Source organism: Rhinolophus sinicus, linkage group LG13 (genome assembly GCF_036562045.2).
Source record: "Rhinolophus sinicus isolate RSC01 linkage group LG13, ASM3656204v1, whole genome shotgun sequence".
In the NCBI taxonomy this organism is placed as follows: domain Eukaryota; kingdom Metazoa; phylum Chordata; class Mammalia; order Chiroptera; family Rhinolophidae; genus Rhinolophus; species Rhinolophus sinicus.
The window spans coordinates 28,518,166-28,539,500 of record NC_133762.1 but is presented as its reverse complement, the minus strand read 5'-3'; the positions used below and the strand labels follow the sequence as shown (position 1 = coordinate 28,539,500).

The following is a 21,335-nucleotide window of genomic DNA, read 5'->3' as shown; positions in this document are numbered from 1 at the left end:
GAATGCAGTATGCAGGTTATGATTGGCCGGTGCATCTGTCAGTCTTAGGGGGTGTGGCTATCTTTCTCTAACGATTAGAGAGAATGAGTGCCAGTCTGAGAATCCCGTGTGTGATTGGATGTGACCATGAGGGGGCGGATCCCCGGCACTGGGTAATAAGGGATGAATTTCATTTCCCCTGTCAGATTGCAAAGCCGCCCCTAGTCCATTTAGCCCGCTTAGGTGTAGGTTTCCTTCCGAGCTCCATAGCAAGCCACCTAATTGGGGCCGACCCTGAAGGCATCCTGGGCCCAAGCCAGCCTGTAGACCCTGACTGTGACCTCTGACCCTTGGTGTTCATCTTGGGGCCAGCCCCTGGTGTGGGCTGAGGGGGCAGCCATGGAGCTGGGCAGCTGTTTCAAGACCTACGAGGACTTCAAGAAGTGTTTCAGCGCCTACAAAAAGGAGAACAGGTGCTCCTTCATTCTCAGGGACCGCGTCTCCGTCCGCTTCCACAACCTCAACCATGGCACCTCCATCCGCGAGGACATCCTGTAAGGGCGGGGTGGGGGCGGGGAAGGGGGGTGGAGAGGAGGCTGCACACTCCCCAGGAGGGCGGCCTGGAGGAGGAGGGAGTGCATTTGGGTCCTCGTTTCTGTGGAGCCTTCAACAGGCACTCATTGAGCACCTTCGGGGTGCCTGGTGAAAAGAGAGCAAAACCTCCACAGGCATCCATTTTTGACCACCCACTTCACCTTCACTCACTCACATTCATTCACTGCTTTTCTGGAATTCATAACTTAAGTTTGTCCCATTTTCTGAGCACCATCCCAGACACAAAATACGGCCTTCACCAATGATAAAAATGCCTTGGCGATCATTTCCTTCATCGGTCTCCTCTCTACAAAGCAGTAACAGCAGTCAGTTGTTGGTTAGTTCATTCATTCATTCATTCATTCATTCAATTATTCGTTTTGTAAATAGTTCTTGAGCTCCTGAGATAAACAGCCGTTTTTCAAACACTTTCTGTGTCCTAGGCAGCCTTCTCTCATCTGTGCATGCTTTACCCCATGGGGCTATATTGAGAATTATAGCTAAATGTTATTTTTCCTATTTGGCAGATGAGAAAACAGGCTTAGAGGCTAAGATAAGGGAAGCAGAGAAAGGCTTCATGCTGGAAGTAATGGTTTCTACTCGGTCGTGAATGAAACAAAGGGCTAGAGTATAAGTTTAGTGGTTAATTATCAAGTAGCATGAAGGAGTTTGACCAGAAGGAACTGTGCAGACGGAGCTATGGAGCAAAGGTACAGATATGTGAAAGAAGGTGGCATGTTTGAAAAACTGGGATGCCATGCTTGGCAGGAGATGAAGTCAGTTGTAGTCTACCTGAATGGTCTTTAGGTACCATTGTGAGGTGTTGAGACTTTATCCTATGCCAGTAGCATCTTTCTAAGCAGTGAGATTAATATAAAAAATGTCCTGCTCTCGGGATGCATACAGTCTATGTCAGATCAATAAAGTAGCCTCCCATGGCCTTCAGGATGAATGAAGTCAAAGCCGGTTAACCTGGCTCAACAGACCATCTGACCCTTTTGACCTCTCCATCTTGCATTGTGTGTCCATCCATATCAGGTCTACTCCACACTCAGCCCGTGTCCTAACCCCACAGCGTCCTGGGCCTTACACTTACCATGTCCGCTGGTTAGAATAACCTTGCCCATCCACATATTCTAGCTCACTTTTCCTCAAATGTCAGTCATTTGTATACTGTCATCTCTGTACTGCATATCCTGTACTACAATTTATTTAACATTTTGAAATTTAGTTTGATAGTCAAAGGAACCTGTTTTAGACCCAATCCAAGCAATAATATGTAAGAAGTAACAGGATAGTGGTTCCCAAATGGTATATATTTATAAATAACTTAAATATTCTTGTGCACGCTGCGGTCATTTTAGATCTCTTAGTCATTTGGGAAACTCTGTTTTAGCTAATTAATTCCTTTTCCTTCAGATTTCAGCACATTTTCCAGGAAGGCTTTAATTCCCGGAAGATTAGATTAGATGCTCTTCTGTGTTCTGAAGCGCCTGTTACAGCTGTCACAGCACCTGTTACTCCTGTTACAGCATATTGTTTTGGACTACAGTTTGCAGAGGTTGCCGTGGGTTGGCTGAGCTCTTCCCACGAGGGACTCTGGTTTCCCGTTATTCTCACTGATTAGCACAGTGCTACTTGCATAGGATCAAGTCCAAATGCCTCACACTTGCACCTAAACACCCTCCAGGTGACCGACCATCCCCAGGTCTAGCACAGAGCTTGGTGTATAGCAGGCATTAAGTAATTGTTGAATGAATGAGTCATCAAGTGCTAAACATGTGATGCAGGGAAATAGGTATAGGGACTCACAAGGGAGAAAAATCAGCTTTCTATTTGCTGCTCTAACATCACCACAAATGTAGTGGTTTATACACAAATTTATTATCTGACGGCTCTGTAGGTTAGAAGTCAAACACAGGTCTCACTAAAATCTAGATATCAGCAGGGCTGCACTCCTTTCTGGAGTCTCTAGAGGAAACTCCGTTTCCTTGTCTTTTCCAACTTCTAGAGTCTGCCCTTGTGACCACAGACTCAAAAGGGGTCCGCTTGCTTGGACACGTCCGTGCCAAAAGAAAATACAAGCAGGAGTTTGCAGCAAAGAAAGTAAAGGTTTATTTAAGGAGTTGGCTCCGAGTCCAGAGACATAGGTGATCTATTGAGCTCAAAAATCTGGCTCCCCAACGGCCTCTAGTGGCTAGGTTATATAAGGGGAAAATCATTAACCAGAGTTACACTATGGGAGTTGGGGCTAAGGACGCTACTGATTGGTCGAGGCTAAGGCAGGTCCTCGTGTCAGTCATGGCATTGTTCCATCTGGGTTCCAGGGGATACGGTCCGTGGGGCCATCACTTTCATGAATCCGAAGTTGAAACATAACTGAGGCCACACGGTGTTAGCTTTGTTTCATTAAAACCTCATTCATTGTTTGAGGTTTAGTTATTATATCCTAGTCATGGTTAATAGACCTGATGCTTTATTCTTAAATGAGTTTGATGTTGACCAGAAGCTAATGTCCTAAGGGCTCAATGATTAAAAGGAGTGGACATACAGTATGTATATATACATATAGGAGGATCTGGGGACAAAATGCAAGGGTTTCGTAGTTCTCTCAGGCTGAGCAAAACTAGCGTGGATTAAAGCAGAAGGCGTGCTAAACAAATGGAAGTTTGCGTGCAGTTGGTTACGCCCTCACTGCTTGGCTTATGTCCCCATCGTCCATCTTCAAAGCCAGCAATGGCTGGTTCAGTCCTCACATCACTCTCACCTGTTTCTGTCCTCCCATCTCTCTCTCCCTCTGGCTCCCTTTGTCTGCCACCTTCTTCTACTTTTAGGACCCTGTGATTGTATTGGACCCACCCTGGAAATCTAGGATAATTTCCCTTTAAAATAAATCAGCTAATTAGCAACCTTAATGCCATCTGCAATCCTAATTCCCTTTTGCCATGTAACCTATCCTATTCACAGGTTCTACAGATCAGGAAGTAGACATCTTTGGGGGACCGTTTTGCCTACCACAGGAGGATTAACGTCCTGGAGGGGGAAAAGGTGTGAGTTAGTACAGATGTTAACAGCATGTACTTGGGATGCCAAAGAAAATGTATACACATCTTTTTTTAAGTTTTTTTTTTTTATTATTTTTTAAGATTTTATTGGGGAAAGGGAACAGGACTTTATTGGGGAACAGTGTGTACTTCCAGGCCTTTTTACCAAGTCAAGTTGTTGTCCTTTCAATCTTAGTTGTGGAGGGCACAACTCAGCTCCAGGTCCAGTCGCCGTTCTTAGTTGCAGGAGGTGCAGCCCACCATCCCTTGCGGGAGTCGAACCCACTACCTTGTAGTTGAGAGGACGCGCTCCAACCAACTGAGCCATCCAGGAGCTCAGCTGAGGTGCTGTGTTCAATCTTAGTTGCAGGGGGCGGAGCCCACCATCCCTTGCAGGACTCGAGGAGTTGAACTGGCAACCTTGTGGTTGAGAGCCCACTGGCCCATGTGGGAATCGAACCAGCAGCTTTTGGAGTTAGGACCACGGAGCTCCAACCGCCTGAGGGCCAGCCCCTGTATACACATTTTAAGAGATGCTATCTATGCTCAAGCAGTAGTTCACCGTAATCAGAAGTGTCTAGGGGTGGCCGGTTAGCTCAGTTGGTTAGAGCATGGTGCTGGTAGCACCAAGGTTGCTGGTTCGCGCATCTCTTGTAATTGCAGAAGTCAAACGTGACTTGTATTCATCTTTTGTTATCGGTGTATATTATCACAATTTTAGTACAGCTTTTTCCTTTCTTAAAATGTGTATACATTTTTTTGGCACCCTCTGTACTTAAGGCAGTGAGGAGACGTGCTTAGCAAGAAGGAAGAATTATACTGGAGCAGCGGAAAAGCAACCTGGTGGGACTCGGATAACAGATGAGAAGGTTGGGGTTAGTTTCATTTATTTTTGTTTTTGAAGGTTGAACAATATGAAAAAGAATTTGTTTTTGAGTGGTTAATATAGTCATTTAATTAAAGACAAAATTTGACACTGTACAAAAGGGTCTAGAAGTTAGTGTCCTTTCCATTGTGTTATCTAGAGGCAACTGCTGTTACCTTCCTGAGATACACTGAGCCTGAACAAGCATGTCTTGTATATGTGTACGCATCTTTTTTCTTTTTAACAGTGGCTACGTACTGTTTATACATGTCATTCTGCATTTGGCTTTTCTCAGTTATCACTGTATTTTGGAGATTATTCCATATCCCTATTTCATTGTATGGGCAATTTAAGTCATGATTTTAACAATTGTTAACTGAAAACTTACTCCATGCTACTCTCCGGAGATACAGTGTTGAAAAAGATCAATTGGGTCCCTGCCCTCATGGAGCTTCCCCTCCAGTCAGGGAGACAAATATTAAATTTTAATTACAGAAATAATTATTTCCTTAAAATTGTAGTGAGAGCTCCCAAGGAAAAGTCTGGACGGCTGGGTGGGGAATGACAGGGAACCTTAATCTGGTGGGTAGGGTGGGGTGCTGGTGACACTTGATACCAGTGCAGGCTGCAGATTAGAAATAAAAAAGGCCATCCCTGGCATTCTGCAGCAGTAATTTATAAAGCACATTGACCTTCATTCTTTGAGTTGGTCCTCTGAATAACCTCATCAAAGGTAGGTTTTGTTATTCCTGTTATGAGTTAATATATGTAAAGTGCTTACCACAGTGCCTAATACATAGCAATATTCCATAAGTAGTAACTGCTATTCTAATAATATTATGCAGATGGAAAACATCCAAGAAAAGTTAAATGCTAACGCACTAATAGTTTCTACCTCTGCTTTACCTTAAGGCTCAGAGTTTCCAAGTTCTACATGGTTGAGCAAAAGGCAGGAGACAGGATAGATACAGTAAAGGGCAGGCCAGGAGCAGGGACTGAGGTCGCCAAGACTCAGATGAGGAAAATTGTAAGAGAACCTAGAACAAAAAGCACCCTCACCTTCCAAATCACCGCGTGTGAGCCAGGGACGTCTGAATTTGGTACAGTTACAGCCAAGAAAAATGGGAATGGGCAGAAAGGAGGGGGGCATGTTGGAGCAGGGAAGAGGGTATAATTTCAAGAAACTATTAAGACAGCACCTGGGTGTTAGAGCTCAAGGTCAGACCCAGCATGTTTGTCGCCAGAGCTGTTCACTGCCCTACTTAACCACTGAGCTGTACCAGCTTTTTAAGTCCACTTGTTCCTTTATTCATTCAACAGACGTCTAGTAAGAGGTAAAATGTTTATCGCCAGGCACTGAGCTGGGTTACAAAGATGAGTAAATTGTGGTCTCTGCGTTTGAGGACAGCAGTGGAGTGAGCTAGCTTATGAGGAAGTGAATTCATGAGCAGCCCAGGCCTTTAGCAGAGATGGGTTGACTGCCTGTTGGGATGTTGTAAAGAATATTCTTGGATCATTTATTGGAACTGGCTCTGTGCAAAGCACACAGTGTTGGGCTTTTTGAGTATGTGCGGTGTATGAATGTGTGGGATTAGTGCTTCTCTTGTGGGACTGGGGGGTGGGTGGGGGGAATGTTTTTAGGACATAATTTAGCAGAACTAGTTATGCATACTACTGGTGGACAGGTGAGATCATTTTAATAGTAAGTGTTTATGTTAATATTGAAACATAAAGATCCTTATTAAATAAAGTGAGCTGATTTAAAAAAAACCATTTGAAAATAATAAAGCAAATGTTATATGGTCAGTTATGTAAAAGGTGGTTTGTGATTCCTTGAAGCTCAGGAAAAGCTGGCTTAATGGTTAAAGGTGAGAGCTTTGAAGTCAGAAAGACAGGCATTACCCCGGACTTTGGGCAAGACTTAATCTTTGCCACACAGTTTATTCTTCTGTCAAATGAAGAGGACGTGGTGATTAAATTAAAAAATACATAGTGGCAGAAACATAGTGCTCAGTAAATATTTGCCTAAGTCGTAACTGTGGTACATGACAGAAAGTAATAGGTATTTTAAGAGCCAAAGAAATGTGCTGTGGTGGTTACCACTAAATGACCAAAAGTCTCAGTCAATGGAAAGATTCTGTGATTTTGTACCCAGTTTCCCTCCCCATATTTTTATATATGGCTGTTGTGGGGTTTCTTGTTACATCTTTTTGGGGATTGATATGCTTCAAACAGTCCATGAAGTATTCTGATGTGTCTGTCCGTGGCGGCTCAGTTTAATAGCAACCTATTAAAAACACTTCTTTGGAATGCATTCCAGACACTCTGCTAAGAACTTTACAGGCATTGTTTTCTTTAATCCTCATCACACCCTTTGAACTAAGCCCCGTTATCTGGGTTTTCATTTTCCATGTCTTCATAGTCACAAGGCTGGATAGGAAAGTAAATATCATAAAAATCTTGCAAATGCACTGGCCTCTGATAAAATGAGTCACGATGTAATCATTCCTTCCTGCTTATCCATACAAGTCCCATCAACACCTTTGGTAGTCAGTTTCTGGCTAATGAACAGATGTGGTAAATATCAAGATAATACAATGCAAATAAAACTAATTGCAAACTGAAATTACACATTGCCCAAGAGCTGTAGGACTTGGTGAAGTCCTGAAAGTAATGATACAGAACTCCTTATATCACCGGCAGCCTCACACCAGTTAACAAATGAGGAAGAGAAATCAATAAGGATGATGATATGATATGAAAAGCCAAGGATTTGCATAACAAAAATTAAATTAGGCTCTTGGGAAACGTGATGAAACCCAGGAATATTTTGGTAAAACTGATCTTTATATGTTGCAAAAGGGAAACAGGAAATAAAAAGTATCATAGTGTTTGGGGAAAATATATACCAGGAAAAAAAAAAAACTGTTGACGCGTTAAGTCATTCTTTGATTATTCTAAGAATTGGCATACACTCACCATTATAACTTACATTTTGTTAAATTTCATAATTTTAGTCTCATTTTTTAACATAAAGTTCCACTCAAATCTTTTTTTCCACTATTTACTATGATATGTTGTTTCTGGAGATGTTTTTGGCTGCAATTTACTGAAAAAAACCATGACTCAGAATGCCTTATTTCTTAGAAACCCAGAGGTGGGCTTTTGAAGGTGATTGTTTCAGTGGCCAAGGCTTTTTGCTTCTTTCCACACTGCTATCCTCGGGTCTCAGCTTTGCCCTGAGGATGGCTTCCCACATGGCACAAATGCAGGAGTCACATCCAGAAGAAAAAGCCTTCCTTGGTTTCTTGCAGATTTCCCGTCATGCTTCTTTGCCCAGAATTGGGCCGTCTCCATGCCCATTCGTAATGAGATTACCGTAGTTGGCTTAGACTAGGTCTGAAGCACTTAGCCATGTGGGAGAGGAATGGCAACCTGAATAGAGTTGGCCTTCTGTTAGGGAGAAGGGGGCTAAGGGATGTGGGGTCAGCAGCTTTTGGAATGAATTCGTTTTTAGTGGTACTGATTATTCTTGGATCAGGTACTAATTATCCATAGACCAGCACTCTTGTTATCTTCATATTCGTAGATTAGGAATTGGAGGCTTAGAGGAAGTGAAGTGACTTATCCAAGGTCACACAACTAAGTGGTAAAGCTGGAATTTAAATCAGATCTTCTGACTGAGTCTTATTCCTAACTCAAGTTATAGTGTCTAAAATGGCTTTACTCTGCCTATAAAAATCCTGTTGCTCAAGGGGCAGTTTACCCACAAGGACACAAATCTTACGTAAAATGAATAAAAAACTTTAATCTATTCCAAGTCCCATAGTCAGAGTGAATGCTATTCAGTTATAAGTATATCACTTGTACCTCTGTTTAATCATTCACTTAATCTTGACTTTCCTGGCCATCTATTTAGTAATCTCTCTGTTCACTAGACTGAGCATAGAGACTATCTAATTTGTGTCTCTAGCCTTCAGAGCAATGAGTCTAGTGTTTGGTACATAGTAGGGTTTAGAAAATGTTTGAAATTAAACAAAGGACTTTTCCAAGGTTACGGGAAGAGTAGTTGTGCTAGGACTAGAAGCCAGGTCATCTGACAGAACTCTCCCAGTGACATTCCTAGTATACTTCTTGTTATAGGAAAACTTTCTGTGTCATACAGTCACTCAGGAATGTTCACTCACTATGTGTGTTTAGGGTACTTAGTCTGTGCCTGGTACAGTACCAGGCACTGGGGGGGGCACACTTAGGGGAATCCAAACAGCTACAGGGTAGATGAGAAGGAAGCAAGACTGGCTGACTCCCTTTCTCCAGATCCTAGTTGAGCTCTCTTAGATATAAGCACTAAGGAAGATTCAGAAAAGTGCAGTCAGCCCTGTATCTGCGGGTTCTGTATCCATGGATTCAACCAACCACAGATCGAAAATATTTGAAAAAAAAGAAAAAGTTACGTTGTTGTTGACATGTGCTATGTAGTTAGGCCTATGAGGGTTGATGGTTGTGTCTACACTGAACATGTACAGACTTTTTTTTCTTGTCGTTGTTCCCTAAACAATGTAGTGTAACAACTCTTTGCATAGCATTTACATTCTATTACATTCTAAGTAATCTAGAGATGAATTCAAGTATACAGGAGGATGTACATAGTTTATGTGCAAATATGACGCCATTTTATATAAGGGATTTGGGCATCTGCAAATTTTGGTGTTCTTGGGGTTCCTGGAACCTGTCAATCCCCTGGAGATACAGAGGGATAACTGTATAAAACCCTATCCTTGAAAGGAGTCTATGCTTTAACCTGGGAGACAGACAGAAGTATAGGTTAAAATAACTACAGTGCTCAAAGAATTCTTACAAAAGAATGTATATTTCACTGTATGTGAGTTATATCTCGATAACAAAGATTAAAGGTAGCAGGCAGAACAAGAACATGTTTCAACCGAGTACTCATTCAGTTTGAAAAGCATGTGCCAGCAAGGACAGTATGTTTAGAGATCTTTATGGAGCTTATTGAACCTGAACGACCAATGTGTTGAGGGTCAAGTTAAGGAGGATAAAAGGAGAATCCAGAGAAAGGAGAAATATTTTGAAAGAAGACAGTCAGCATATTGGTTAACCACGCAGACTTTAGCCAAGCAGGCTTAGTTCAAATCCCAGAGCCTTCGGTTTTAACTGGAGGATTAAATCCCCGATTCTCATCCTTGAAAACCCCTTTAAGCCTGTTTCCCCATCTGTAAAATGTGGATGCTAGAACCCTTTTCATGTGAGGGACTAACATGTAGCCTGGCGTATAACAATCCTTACTACATGTAGTAGTGGTAGGAAAGAATTTAAAAGACTTGCTAACCTATTGGATATAGACGTGGAGAAAGAGGAATTAAGAAGATCGCAGTTTCCATCCTGGGAGGCGCAGTCGTTAATGGAACCGAGAAAAGCAGAAAGAGAGTGTTATGATTGGCATTCGCCAGTATCTTTTCTTTCAACTAGCTTTACAAGCATATGCTAAGAGCACATAAAGTCAACATAATTTGATGAGCTAGAGTCATGCTAAGATGTGAAGCCAGCAGAAGGGTAGGGCCCAATCTACAGGCTTGTGGAAGTCCCCCTAGAGAAGGTGGTGGTTGCTCATTGTCCTGAAGAATGAGTAAGGTCTGAGATAAAGGCAGGTGGGAAGGGCATTCCACACCGAGAGACAAACGTGAACAAAGACACAGCTGTAGATAGTTTGTCTTTCTAGGGCATAAAAACACAAGATGGTGAGGGGGTAGAAAAGTGGCTGGAGATGCAGGCAGAGGCCACACTGCAGCCACTCCTCCCTGGCCTTGCCACTACGCAGCTGCTCCAGGCCCTTCCAGGCTGGGGATGATGTTGCCGCCCCAGCATTGTGCACACAACACGAGCAGGCTTTTCAGCCTTGGGCCCCTCCACCCTGTGGTCCTGGCATATCCTGTTTTTCTAAGCTTGCCCCACAGGGTGAGCAAACAGGATCAGCTGGATTAGGGTGTTTGGAAAGGGGTTGGTAAGGTGCCCAGGCTATGTCATGTCATGTCAGGGGCTGAGATATTTTGTCTCTTCTCTGGACTTTGGGCTGGGACACTCCCTGAGGAGGAAGGGACGTGACAGTTTCACCCACCAGTGGTCCATGAGTCACTCTTGCAATAGATCGTTGACAAGGATCTGCTAAAGGAATAGCATTGTGTTAGGTGCTTGAAATACACTGAGGAATAACTCTGTCTTGCCACTTGAAGACAGCTCCCATCCAATGGGGAATGTACTGCCTAAACACCCAAGAGAATGTCGCAGGCATAGGAGCTATGATAACTGTAGCTGGCTTTTACTTAGAATAAATAAAAGACCGAACCAGGCTCTGGGTTTACTATTATGTCTGTGGCTTATTTAATTCTCATAACAACCCTAATAAGGTCGTTTCATTTAATGAGGAGGAATCTACACAGAGAGGTGACGTGACTTGCCAAAGGTCAAACAGCTTCTGAGTGGTGGAGCCTGGATTCAAATCCAGCATTCAGCCTCCAGCACCCCACTGTCTAACCTCTAGGAATATTGCTTTCCAGATAATCTGCTAAGCCTTTTCTTTTAAATAAATGCTAAGAATTCAGAGAAAAGAGCAATTACTGTGACTTGAGGGCATCCACAAAAGCTTCCTGGAGAAGGCAGCACCTGATTGGCGCCTTGAAGCCTGGGTTGAATGGGGATAGAAAGAGAAAAAGAGCAGATATTCGATTGAATTCCCTCCTCCTTTGAATCATCACTTTGTGGCTGTAATGGCAAAAGCCGGCAGGGACCCTAAAGATCTTCTAGGCCAGGGGTTCTCAAAATCTCTTAGGATGTGGACATTTTTCTTTAAATGAAAGATGAACAGAGATCTTCCCTTTTAGAGAGGAGGCCCAGACACAACCTTATCTCTGAGAGCTGCTTTTATCTTTGCTGTGGAGGAAGCAGTGGCTCCCAAAAGGCAGGAATGAAGGGGACATTTTAAACAGGAAGTAACCAGCTAGGCACTCTGCGGCTGCCTTATGTCTATTTTCCCTTGTGTCTTGCCTTAGATTGAATTGTTGGCAGCTAGAGATGGGCAGCAGAGGGTGAATGAAAGGAGTTGAGGCTTGTAACTGCTATAGGTGAAAATAAAGGGGGTTTCAGTGAGTTAGGGTCTGGAAGAAAAAGCCGAATACCCTGGGACTGGAGAATGAATGTAAGCCTTCCTTCCCTCCAGCCTACACTGCACTGTGCCTCCAGGAAATCGATCAGCCACTGTAAGTCCCTACAAGCCTTGTCTTAGAAGAGAAAGGGGGTGGTCAGCACCTTTCTCATTGTCACCTCTACCTTCCCTAGATATGTGCAGGTGAAATTTGTCTGTATTCGGACCCAGTCAAACAGGAAGAGAACACCAGAGGCGGACCTGTGCCCAGCATACCTGCTCCTGCAGTACAATGAGAAACTGGATAGACTGTTTATCAGTGAACTCAACACCCAGCATATACACATGGATGCCAAAACCGCAGGTCCTAGGGGAGACACCGATGACAAACCTCAAAAGACAATTTGCCTACAGAAACCCCAGCCTGTGCAGCCCACATTCAAGAAAGAGTCCAATGGGGTTGACAAGTCCCCGGTTGAACCATCGTTTTGCTTAGATCAGGTCCAAGCAGCCTCAAAGGCAGAGCAAGAAGGTATCACTGCTTCGGACCTGGCCAAGATAGCAAAAGTGATGAAGAACTTTCTTAAGGTGGACGAGGGTTCCATGGCCTCACTCAGTGTAGGCAACAGCCAAGACCTGGACCGGCTCAGCTTCCAGAGCAGCAAGATGAGCAACCTGTTCATCCGCTTCCCAGAAAACCTCTTGCTGCACCGGGTGGAGAACGCCCAGGGCCACATCCTCTATGCTTTCCTGGTGGAGAACAAGGAACGAGAGGGTCGAGTGGTACACTTTGCTGTGCTCAAGGCCGAGACAGCCACGTCTGTGGCCAAGATGCTGAGTATCTTTACAGAGTTCAACTCAGACTGGCCCAAGATCAAGGTGGTCTTTGTGGACCCATCCTTCCCCCATCGAGCCGTCCTGCAGGAGATCTTTCCTGCTGCCCGCATTCTCCTTTCCATCTACCATACGACCCGGCTCTTGGAGAAGAAGTTGCAGCGTAGTTCAGCAACTCTGTCCTTTAAAAATCTCATGAAGGAAGCCCTGCGGGAGGCTGTGTTTGTCACTTCTGAGGCCAGCCTGCAAAATCTCTGTCAGATGTCCCAAGTCCTACTAGACGAGGAACTCTTCAGCTTCCTGCAGGCCCACTGGTTCTCCTGTGAGCTGCTGTGGTACATGCACGTCAGGAAGGGCCTGCACGCGTGTAACACCTACATGGACAGCCTAGACATCGTCACCAGCAAGGTGTCAAGCCTCTTTCGGGAACAGCAGTCTCTGCTGGACTGTATCCTCCGCTTTGTGGATTATATCGACTTCTTTAATAGCAAAGGCGTGAAGAACTTGCCCACAGCTCCTCCCAAGTTAAAGCGAGCCCGGCCAGCAAGCACGCCGCCAAAGTCCAAGAAGGCTTTTGGAATCTGTGGAGGGAGCTTCACCAGGCTCGCTGTGAAAGACACAGAGCCATACGCACAGCAGATGGAGCAGCAGCAGCAGCCACAGGTGCAGCCCTCCCAGGGTGGCATGCTAGACACCTTGCACCAGAGTGGCTCCGAACTGGCCTATAAGCTGTGCTACAATGAGTGGGAGGTGGTGCAGAACTCTACCCACCTGGTGGACATGGCTGGCTCCTCAGTGGACGTTCAGCTGCTGGAGGACTCTCACCAGGTTAGCAAAGATGGCTGTAGCTGCAGCTGTTCCTTTCAACAGTGGTACCACCTGCCGTGCCGGCACATTTTGGCCCTGCTGCACACCAGCCAGAAGCCTGTGGGTGAAACCATGGTGTGCCGCCGGTGGCAAAAGAGGTACCAGCACCTCCTGGGGCCCACTGGGGAGCTCCGGGACCCTGTTGTGGTCCCAAACACAGGCCAGCCTGGGAAGCAGGGACAGAACGACATGATTCAGGACCTAAGCAGGGAGCTAGCAAACCTGCTAATGCAAAGTGAGGGTGCAGAGCTGGAGGAGCGCTTTTCCACCCTGCGCAAGATTGTGGACATCTGGGCTGACCCGCACCAGCCACCTGAGCCCACTCAGCAGCCAGGGGACTTCAGGGATGTGGGCCGCCTCCCTTTTCTCTGGGGAAAACAGGAGGAAAGGGAAGGACTCCCTCTTGCTGGAGCCACGATTCATGATTGAAGCACATGCACTGGGCGCATTGGACCACAAAGCCCTCTGCCTGGAAGTCTGAGCACTCACCGTGGGCGGGACATGCCAGGGGTCAGCATTTTAACCAGTGTCTTCCTAGGTAGGGCTAGGAAGATTGTTGCAATAGGGGCAGGGGAGCCCCACTGTGTGACAGTCCTTTGAACCCGCCCTTGTCTGCCCTACCTTAGGCATTCCTGGAGCCTCATTCATTGTTCAAGGCCAAAGTTGTCTCCATGTTGAAAGGTCATTCCTTTTTCTTCCCCAACCCCTGAAATCAGATCTTACTCATTTTACAGAGATGAACCCCTGCCCCGGGATGGGGTGAGACACAGGGGACCTGGTAAAAGGGCCTCTTTTCAGGGACAAAGGGAAGGAGGGTGATCCTTGGCTGTTTACAAAGAATCTGTTATTTGTTTCTATTTTTATTCATATTTAATAAAGATTTTTTTAAATAAAATTTTAAAAAAGCAAGGGAAATATGTGTTGCTTGAACAGGAAAGGAATCTAATGGGGGTTGTGAAGGAAAATGAAACCTGATGCCTCGAATTCAAGGATTTAACAATCCACCACTTACTTCGTCCTCTTCCTACCAACCAAGCTGTCAACATTGATTTTAGGCTGCCTCGTATTCTAGCAGCGTTAGGCAGGGCCGGAGGAATGAGTCGCAGGAGACCAAAATTGGTCCTTTAGAATTTATTTGGCATGTTTGAGCTGCGGGAGGTCAGGTTAAAAAAGACCATGACCTCTCCGAGTAAGAGGGGTATGGAGTTTTACAAGGGGAGGTGAAGAGGCTGTTTCCTCTTCAATGCATCACAAGCAAGCAGGGAGCAGGACAACACGGCTTCTAAGATAAGACGGTTTCTATTCAGCACATTTTGGGTGGTTTCTCCAGGCCTAAGGTGGTTTCGGCCTGTAGTGGAATTTTCTGTTGAGTTTGGCTTTGTCCATTTGGGTTTGGGGGTAGAGTGGAAGGTGCGGCTAAACCGGTTAGCGCCACCTTTGCATATGTTATGTAGATTTAACTTGGAGCCAGGAGTGGATCCCAAACAGATGCAAAACCTCTCTCAAGTCACCGGGCCAGCACTGGGCCGATGTCAATAGAAACCTTGAAATTGGTCTGCAGAGTAAATGTACAGGAAGCAGAATCATTAAGAGACAAAGAAAGAAAGCTTTCAAAAAGACCAGAGATCCAAATCTTAAAATAGAAGATTTAGTGCCACCAGTATAATCCCATCTTAACAAGCAGGAGGAGACCAAAGAGACAGGAAGGGAAAAAACCTGAATCCTAGACTCCACTGAGCCTGCAGCTTGTCGGGGAACTGTGGGAAACTCTCTAATTTTTTGACCCCAGGTTCCTCATCTGCAAAACTTAGTGTGTTGGCGTGTTCCAGTCCCAGTTCCCCCTCTAGGTTTATAAAAACAGAACATTTCACTGCAGTTATAATCATCAACACTGACTTTTGTTGTTGCTACTTTGTAATCTTAATCACCTGGTAGCCACCCAGCTTTCCAGGATGCTGCCTTCAGGGGAACTGAGGTCAAAAGATGGCAGTCGGTCTTGGTTCTTGGCCTAGTTCACCATGACCTTAAACAAGCCACAGTGCCATTCTGGATCTCTTTCTGTAAGATACCAGGAGGGGCTGGCTGGGCAACATCAAGCTCTCTCAAGGAGATCTGGACATCCTCAGATCTAAGGTTCGGCCCCTGACCCCTGACCTAGAGTCAGAAGTTGAGACCTAGGCCTCAGTTTCCCCAAGGCAGAAGACCTTTTACAACTACATATGCACCCTTTCCTGCCCACCCCACCCCCGTCCCGGGGCTTTGGAATTTGACCAGAAAAGAAAAAAAATTCATTTAACACTGCTTGCTATTTATTTTCATTTTCGGCCTCTGAGGGAGTTTCCATAGTAACACGCCCTTCCAGTCACCTCCGCAGACGGGAGGTTCCAGAGTTCCAGCCTCAGGACTCAGACTCGCCTCGAGGCAAGTGTCCTCAGGCTTTCATTGGTTACCGCCAGCCGAGCCCCTCGTAACCCTGGTAACAGCACCGCCCACGTGTCGCGGGCCGACGATTGGTCTGCACACCAAAGACCCAAGGCGAGCTCCTCAGGCGATTGGCCCGAGTCACGGGAAGCTGGAGCCGCGGTTGGTGAACCTAGAGGTCAGTCAGAGTCAGACTGGCTCAAATAGGGAGAAATGGCGACAGAGCCAGGTTGTGGGTGAGTGATTTCGAAACGGGTAGAAGTGGGACGACTACGGTCAGCCCTGACACAGCTCCCAAAAGGGTGAGAGGTTGACTTCTCTTCTGGCTCCGGCCGGACTCCGTATGGGATTGTCATACAACAGCATTTTCCCACCCGGGCTAGAGGTGAGAGGTCAGAGGCCCCGTCCTCTCCCTGTCCCCGGTTTTTGGACCTCAGGTACTTTCTTTGGAAAGCAGTCAAGGTCCCGCTACTTACAGAATAATGGTGGGCACGTCACTTAGCCTCTTTGAGCCTCAGTTTCTCATCTGTAAAATGGGGACAATAACTTGCTTTGGGGTCAAATAGAGGAAACATTGGATTAGAATTTTGCGGTTAATAAAGGGATTTATGTAGAGACAGGAGAAGCTGTGTAGGTTTGTTAACCCCGTTTTATGGTTGAAGCTATTGAGGCTCAGAGGGCGTCACTGACTTGCCCAAGATCACACAGCAATTTGGGGGCAATTGCTGTTCTCTTGCATATACCGGGACCAGATGAAGGAATGGATGCCAAGAAGTAATTTGTAAATATAAAGTTCTGTACAAATATTTGAAATGCTTTAAAAAAAAAAAATCTATGCAGCTCTGGCCTTCATGCCCATTTAGATCTTATGGAACCAAATCTTTCCAAGGCTGGCTTATCAGTTAGGTCTTAGCTCCAATGTCATCCTCCCTTCCCCCAGAAAGGACTTCCCTGACCATCTTAGCTAAAATATCCCTTCCTCCCCCAGTTTACTCTCTACCTGTTACCCAGTTTTGTGGTCTTTGTAACCTTCATTATCTGATATGTCCTGTTTATTTGTTTACATATTTATTGTATATCTCCCCTAGAACAGTGCTGATACATAGTAAGTATTCAATAAATATTGTCTGGATGAATAATTGAAGAGCCAAGCCCCATACTGTTTCCTTAAACCTGTGTTCCTCTCCGTAGGCCCATCTTTGGAACAAGATCTGGGAACTACAGTCCAGCCTCAAGCCTCAACTTAGTTGGAGCTTGAGAGACTGAGAGACTCCTGGACAGCAGTCTTGCAGAGAAATATTTTGACCTTGGCATCTAGACATCTCCCGTCCTCCCATGGCCCTGACAATGCTGAATGAGCTCCTGATTGAGGACCCCAGCCCACCTGTGCTGCTGTACCAGGTTAGTAAGACTGCCAAGCTAGATACCCTCAACTATCAGAGCTGCTTTATGCAGAACGTCTTTGCCCACTTCCCTGAGATCTTATTTATCCACCGGACCTATAATCCAAGGGGCAAGGTGTTATATACCTTCCTTGTAGATGGCCCTCGGGTACAGCTGGAGGGTCATCTTGCCCGGGCAGTCTACTTCGCCATTCCTGCCAAGGAGGATGCTGAAGGCCTAGCCCAGATGTTCCAGGTGTTCAAGAAGTGTAACCCAGCCTGGGAGAAAGTCTGTACCATCCTAGTGGATCCCTACTTCCTCCCTCTGCCCACCCTAGCTATGGAGTTCCCCGCAGCTGAGGTCCTGCCCTCAGCCTTCCACATCTGTAAGTTCCTCCAGGGCAAGTTCTATCAGCTTTCCCTCGAACAGCCTGTGGAGCAGGTACTCCTGACCTCCCTGCAGAGCACAATGTGCTCGGCCACAGCTGGCAACCTGAGGAAATTGTACACACTCCTGAGCAATTGCATCCCCCCAGACCAGCTGCCCAAGCTCCACTCATACTGGCTGCTCAATGACCGCATCTGGCTGGCCCACCGCTGGAGGAGCCACGCCGAGAGCAGCCGCTACTTCCAGGACCTGGAGGTCACCACCCGAGTCCTCAGCCAGTTCTTTGGCACCACCCCATCTGTGGAACAAGGCATGACCTCCCTGCTCCGATACATGCAACAGAACTCTGGAGACATGGCAAGCTTCAGCCTGGGCCTGAGTCCCCAGAGCACTTGTGCCCCTTCAGACGTCAGCCCCCAAAGCCCCAAAGTGGAGCAGTTGGTAGAAGCCTGCATCCAACACTCCCTCCACACCATCTGCACGGGGCCCGCAGCCCAGCTCTGCCTGGGGGAGCTTGCCGTGGTCCAGAAATCCGTGCACCTCATTGGCTCGGGCTCCGAAAAGGTGAACATCCAGATCCTGGAGGACACCCATAGGGTGCAGCCCCAGCCCCCTGCCAGCTGCAGCTGCTACTTTAACCAGGCCTTCCACCTGCCCTGCCGCCACATCCTAGCCATGCTCGGTGCCCGCCACCAGGTGCTCCAACCCGACATGTTGCCGTCTCAGTGGACAGAAGGTTGTGCTGCCAGTCTAGACAACATCCTGGGCAGCAAATGGAGTGAGACCCTGGATAAACACTTGGCCGTGACTCTCCTCACCGAGGAGGTGGGTCAGCTCTTGCAGCACTGCAGCCAGGAGGAGTTTGAAAGGCGGTATAGCACCCTGCGGGAACTGGCCGACAGCTGGATCGGCCCTTACGAGCAGGTCCAGCTGTGATTACCCTCAGTGCCCAGAGATGCTTATACACATACACACACGCATCCACTCCACATCTCACACTGTTGTACTTCTATGAGCCCTCCTTCCAGGAAAGGACAGGAGTCTTCTACTGCAGCCTGCTACCTACATTGTATCTAGTTCCCTAAGACAGGAGTCAGCAAATTTTTCTGTAAAGGGCCCCACAGTAAATGTTTTAAACTTTGCTGACCACATACAATCTGTTGTATATTCTTGGTTTTTTTTACTACCTTTTCAAGGTAAAAACCATTCTTAGTTCAAGGGCCTTACAAAAACAGGTGACCCTCTGCTCCAAGATAAGAGATAAAAGATACTGGGTGGAGATCAAGGTCTGGGATAACAGCTTCCCCAGTTGTGAGGTGACTCACCTGACCCACAGAGGAAGAAGCCCCGTCGGGAGGTGGTTCAGCCAGGTTCCCAGGCTTTTTACCCTCCCCCAGCCCTTCACCCCATCCTGAGGTCATTAAAGTTGAATGTTGTCTACTACAGCACTTGTCTAGTTTTTTGTCTTGTGGAAAGCACTGTAGGAAATATGGAAAGAACAGACTTTGGAGTCTGATACTATATGCAAATCCTGGTTCCTTACCTGCCTGATTTTTGAGGTCTGGTCTGCCCTTTACTAGCAATGAGACTTCAGGCAAGTCACTTCTCTAAGCCCCAATTTGTTCATCTATAAAAAAGGAGATCCTCACAGCACTGGTAAGATTAAAGGAAAGTGGGCATAGAATGGGCCTGGACACTCAGGTGCTCAAGTAAGTGTTAATTTTCCTTTCTGCCCCTATGATCCCATCACACGCCCTCAACAGGATGGGAAATGTAAGGCAAGAGGAAAGTTCACGTTACCTAGGACTTTGTACAAGAAATTTTGATCAAGTCCCAAAACAATACAAAAGAACCCTCTACTCTCCAAGCAGGGCCCCCTATCTCAGGTAATTTTCATTGTAACTACTCTGATAAGATCTGTCTCCTGATTTAGTGGTATTGGGAGAAACTTCCTGGGGTCTGGGCCCTGATGAAGGACTGGTATTCATCAGGGTGGCTCAAACAATCACCCTAATTCCCATCCTTGCCATAGGCACCCCCACCTGTCTGCCCAAAAACCATACGGAGAAGCCACCCTATGTGTCTGGTGCTATTTCATCCAGCTACAAGCAGGAGCCGGGAGGCTGGCCCCTCCTGGATCTCACTAGGGGCATCTGCCCAGAGGCTGTGTGGGCATGCGCCTGCTCCCACTGTGCGCCCTCCATAGCCCCCTCTGGCTCCGGATGGGCCATCATGAAAGCTTGAGCTGCCCGGATCAGGTCCTCTTCCCGCAGGCCTGGGACAGGCACGGTGGGGATGCCAGCAATCATCATGGCCAGAGTCAGGATGCAGGGGTCAGGCTGGGGGCTGGCCTCCTTCCCCCGGGCCTCAGGGGGCACTGACAGAACCCCTGCTGACAGCCCACATAGCAGCAGGGGTGCAGGCCTGCGGGGGCCACCCAGGTGGGCAGCTCTGCTTCTGGAGCAGCCATCTTCCCAGCCCAAGCTCTCTGGCTGCCTCATGGGAGGGAATTTGTGGCAGTATCGGCCGTACTCCTTCTGCCGCAGTGTCTCCCAGCTAGCCCCCCCAGGGCAGCCCCTGGCTTCCGGCACTGCCAGCGCTGGGCCCCAGGCCTGGGCAACAGGTGCCACCTGCTCAGCCTTCTGGCTCAGTGGGCCTAGTCCACCAGAGGCCACCACCACTGGCTCTACAGGGCTATAGAGGCCAAGAGACGAGCCTGGAGAAGCAGCCCCACCTGCAGAGACAGGAATGAGATGGAATGTTATTCTTGGTCTCTGAGGAGGAGGCCCTGAGGGGCAGGGCATAGCAGCAGAGCTCTGGGAACAGGATCAATTAAGAGCAGCCCAAGAGGAATGTCTAGTGGTTGGGAACTAGGTTTGACTCATACCCACACCCCTGATCCCCAACACTGAGTGAGTGATAGACAAGTGTTTGTTGAATGAATAAGTGAGCGAGTGGGTAGTTATTGGCAAGCATTTGGGGAATGGCTTTTCTTTGAAGAGAAATGACTCCAGGGCCAGTCCCAAAAGCCCAGCAGAATCTCTACCTCCCCGGAGTCAAGAAGCAAATACTCAGGAGAAGTTGTGGGACCCACTCCAGTTCCAGGAGCCCCTCTCTCACCTTGGCTGGAAGGCAGAAGGCCTGGATGAGTTTGTGGAGACATGAGATAAGACATGGCTGCCCCAAGGCCCGTTTGTAAGGGAACAGTCATCTGCCTCCTGTTGTGCCCTAGTCACCCTTCTAGAATGTCACCTCATAGTCCCTCCCTGTTACACCTGGGACCCACCTCACAGCACTGACCTGTGCATTCTAGAACTTCTCTACATGACAATGGGATGGGGTTAAAAGAGTGCTGGACCAGGGCATTCTAGGTTCTGGCCTTTACCTTGGACAGTTTTGTTCCTTGACCTCCTCATCTGTAAAGTGGGGATAATCACTGCCCGCTGCCCCAGCAGAAGTGGTGAGGATTAAGTGAGATCATTTGTATGGAAGCAAATGACCAGAGATACAAATAATGGAGTCCAGGGCTTTGTGCCCTGTAATAGGAGAGAAGGAATACTCTGCATCCATTCATTTGCTGTGGACCCAGACAAATACATTCCCATCTCTGCTTCGCTTTCCCAACTGCAAAATGAAATAGTTGGTCTAGGGCACTGGTTCTCACACTGGGCTGCACATTAGATTCTCCTGGGAGCTTTTAGAAATCTTGATGCCCAGCCTCATCTCAGACCAATTAAATCAGAATCCCGGTGTCAGACCCAGTTATCAGTATTTTTCAAAGTTCCTCAAGTGATTATAATAT

General features: G+C 46.9%; 3 protein-coding genes across 9 annotated transcripts; 2 read left to right on the top strand and 1 right to left on the bottom strand.

The window, feature by feature from the left end:
* The first annotated feature begins 122 nt into the window (after nt 1-122).
* Nucleotides 123-14,247, top strand: ZSWIM3 (zinc finger SWIM-type containing 3). Of its 3 annotated transcripts, none has more exons than XM_019749685.2 (2): nt 123-452; nt 11,836-14,247. In XM_019749685.2, exons 1-2 carry the CDS (start codon nt 379-381, stop codon nt 13,769-13,771), a joined length of 2,010 nt encoding a protein of 669 aa, XP_019605244.2. In that variant the 5' UTR covers nt 123-378; the 3' UTR covers nt 13,772-14,247. The 3 variants fall into 3 exon arrangements, with proteins under 3 accessions (XP_019605244.2, XP_019605243.2, XP_074173942.1); XM_019749684.2 differs by having other exon boundaries at nt 125-533; XM_074317841.1 differs by lacking the exon at nt 123-452 and adding an exon at nt 5,055-5,215.
* Nucleotides 14,248-15,860: 1,613 nt separating this feature from the next.
* On the top strand, nt 15,861-18,978 carry ZSWIM1 (zinc finger SWIM-type containing 1). 5 transcript variants are annotated; one of them, XM_074317844.1, is made up of 3 exons: nt 15,890-16,148; nt 16,955-17,164; nt 17,304-18,978. In XM_074317844.1, exon 3 carries the CDS (start codon nt 17,393-17,395, stop codon nt 18,467-18,469), a length of 1,077 nt encoding a protein of 358 aa, XP_074173945.1. In that variant the 5' UTR covers nt 15,890-16,148; nt 16,955-17,164; nt 17,304-17,392; the 3' UTR covers nt 18,470-18,978. The 5 variants fall into 5 exon arrangements, with proteins under 5 accessions (XP_074173943.1, XP_074173944.1, XP_019605248.2 ...); XM_074317842.1 differs by having other exon boundaries at nt 15,861-15,999; nt 16,955-18,978; XM_074317843.1 differs by having other exon boundaries at nt 15,888-16,065; nt 16,955-18,978.
* On the bottom strand, nt 18,166-20,744 carry SPATA25 (spermatogenesis associated 25). The gene is made up of 2 exons (XM_019749694.2): nt 20,654-20,744; nt 18,166-20,267 (listed from the first exon to the last, which is right to left on the bottom strand). The coding sequence occupies exons 1-2, from the start codon at nt 20,742-20,744 to the stop codon at nt 19,636-19,638; spliced, it is 723 nt and encodes a 240-aa protein (XP_019605253.1). The 3' UTR covers nt 18,166-19,635.
* Nucleotides 20,745-21,335: the final 591 nt, after the last annotated feature.

Bases quoted from the DNA above. Each gene is read 5' to 3' on its own strand.
- ZSWIM3 (XM_019749684.2), top strand. From the start codon at position 379: ATGGAGCTGGGCAGCTGTTTCAAGACCTACGAGGACTTCAAGAAGTGT. The intron at 534-11,835 runs GTAAGGGCGGGG...TACCTTCCCTAG, and splicing joins TCCATCCGCGAGGACATCCT to ATATGTGCAGGTGAAATTTG.
- ZSWIM1 (XM_074317842.1), top strand. From the start codon at position 17,099: ATGGCCCTGACAATGCTGAATGAGCTCCTGATTGAGGACCCCAGCCCA.
- SPATA25 (XM_019749694.2), bottom strand. From the start codon at position 20,744: ATGACTGTTCCCTTACAAACGGGCCTTGGGGCAGCCATGTCTTATCTC. The intron at 20,268-20,653 runs GTGAGAGAGGGG...CTGTCTCTGCAG, and splicing joins CCTTCTGCCTTCCAGCCAAG to GTGGGGCTGCTTCTCCAGGC.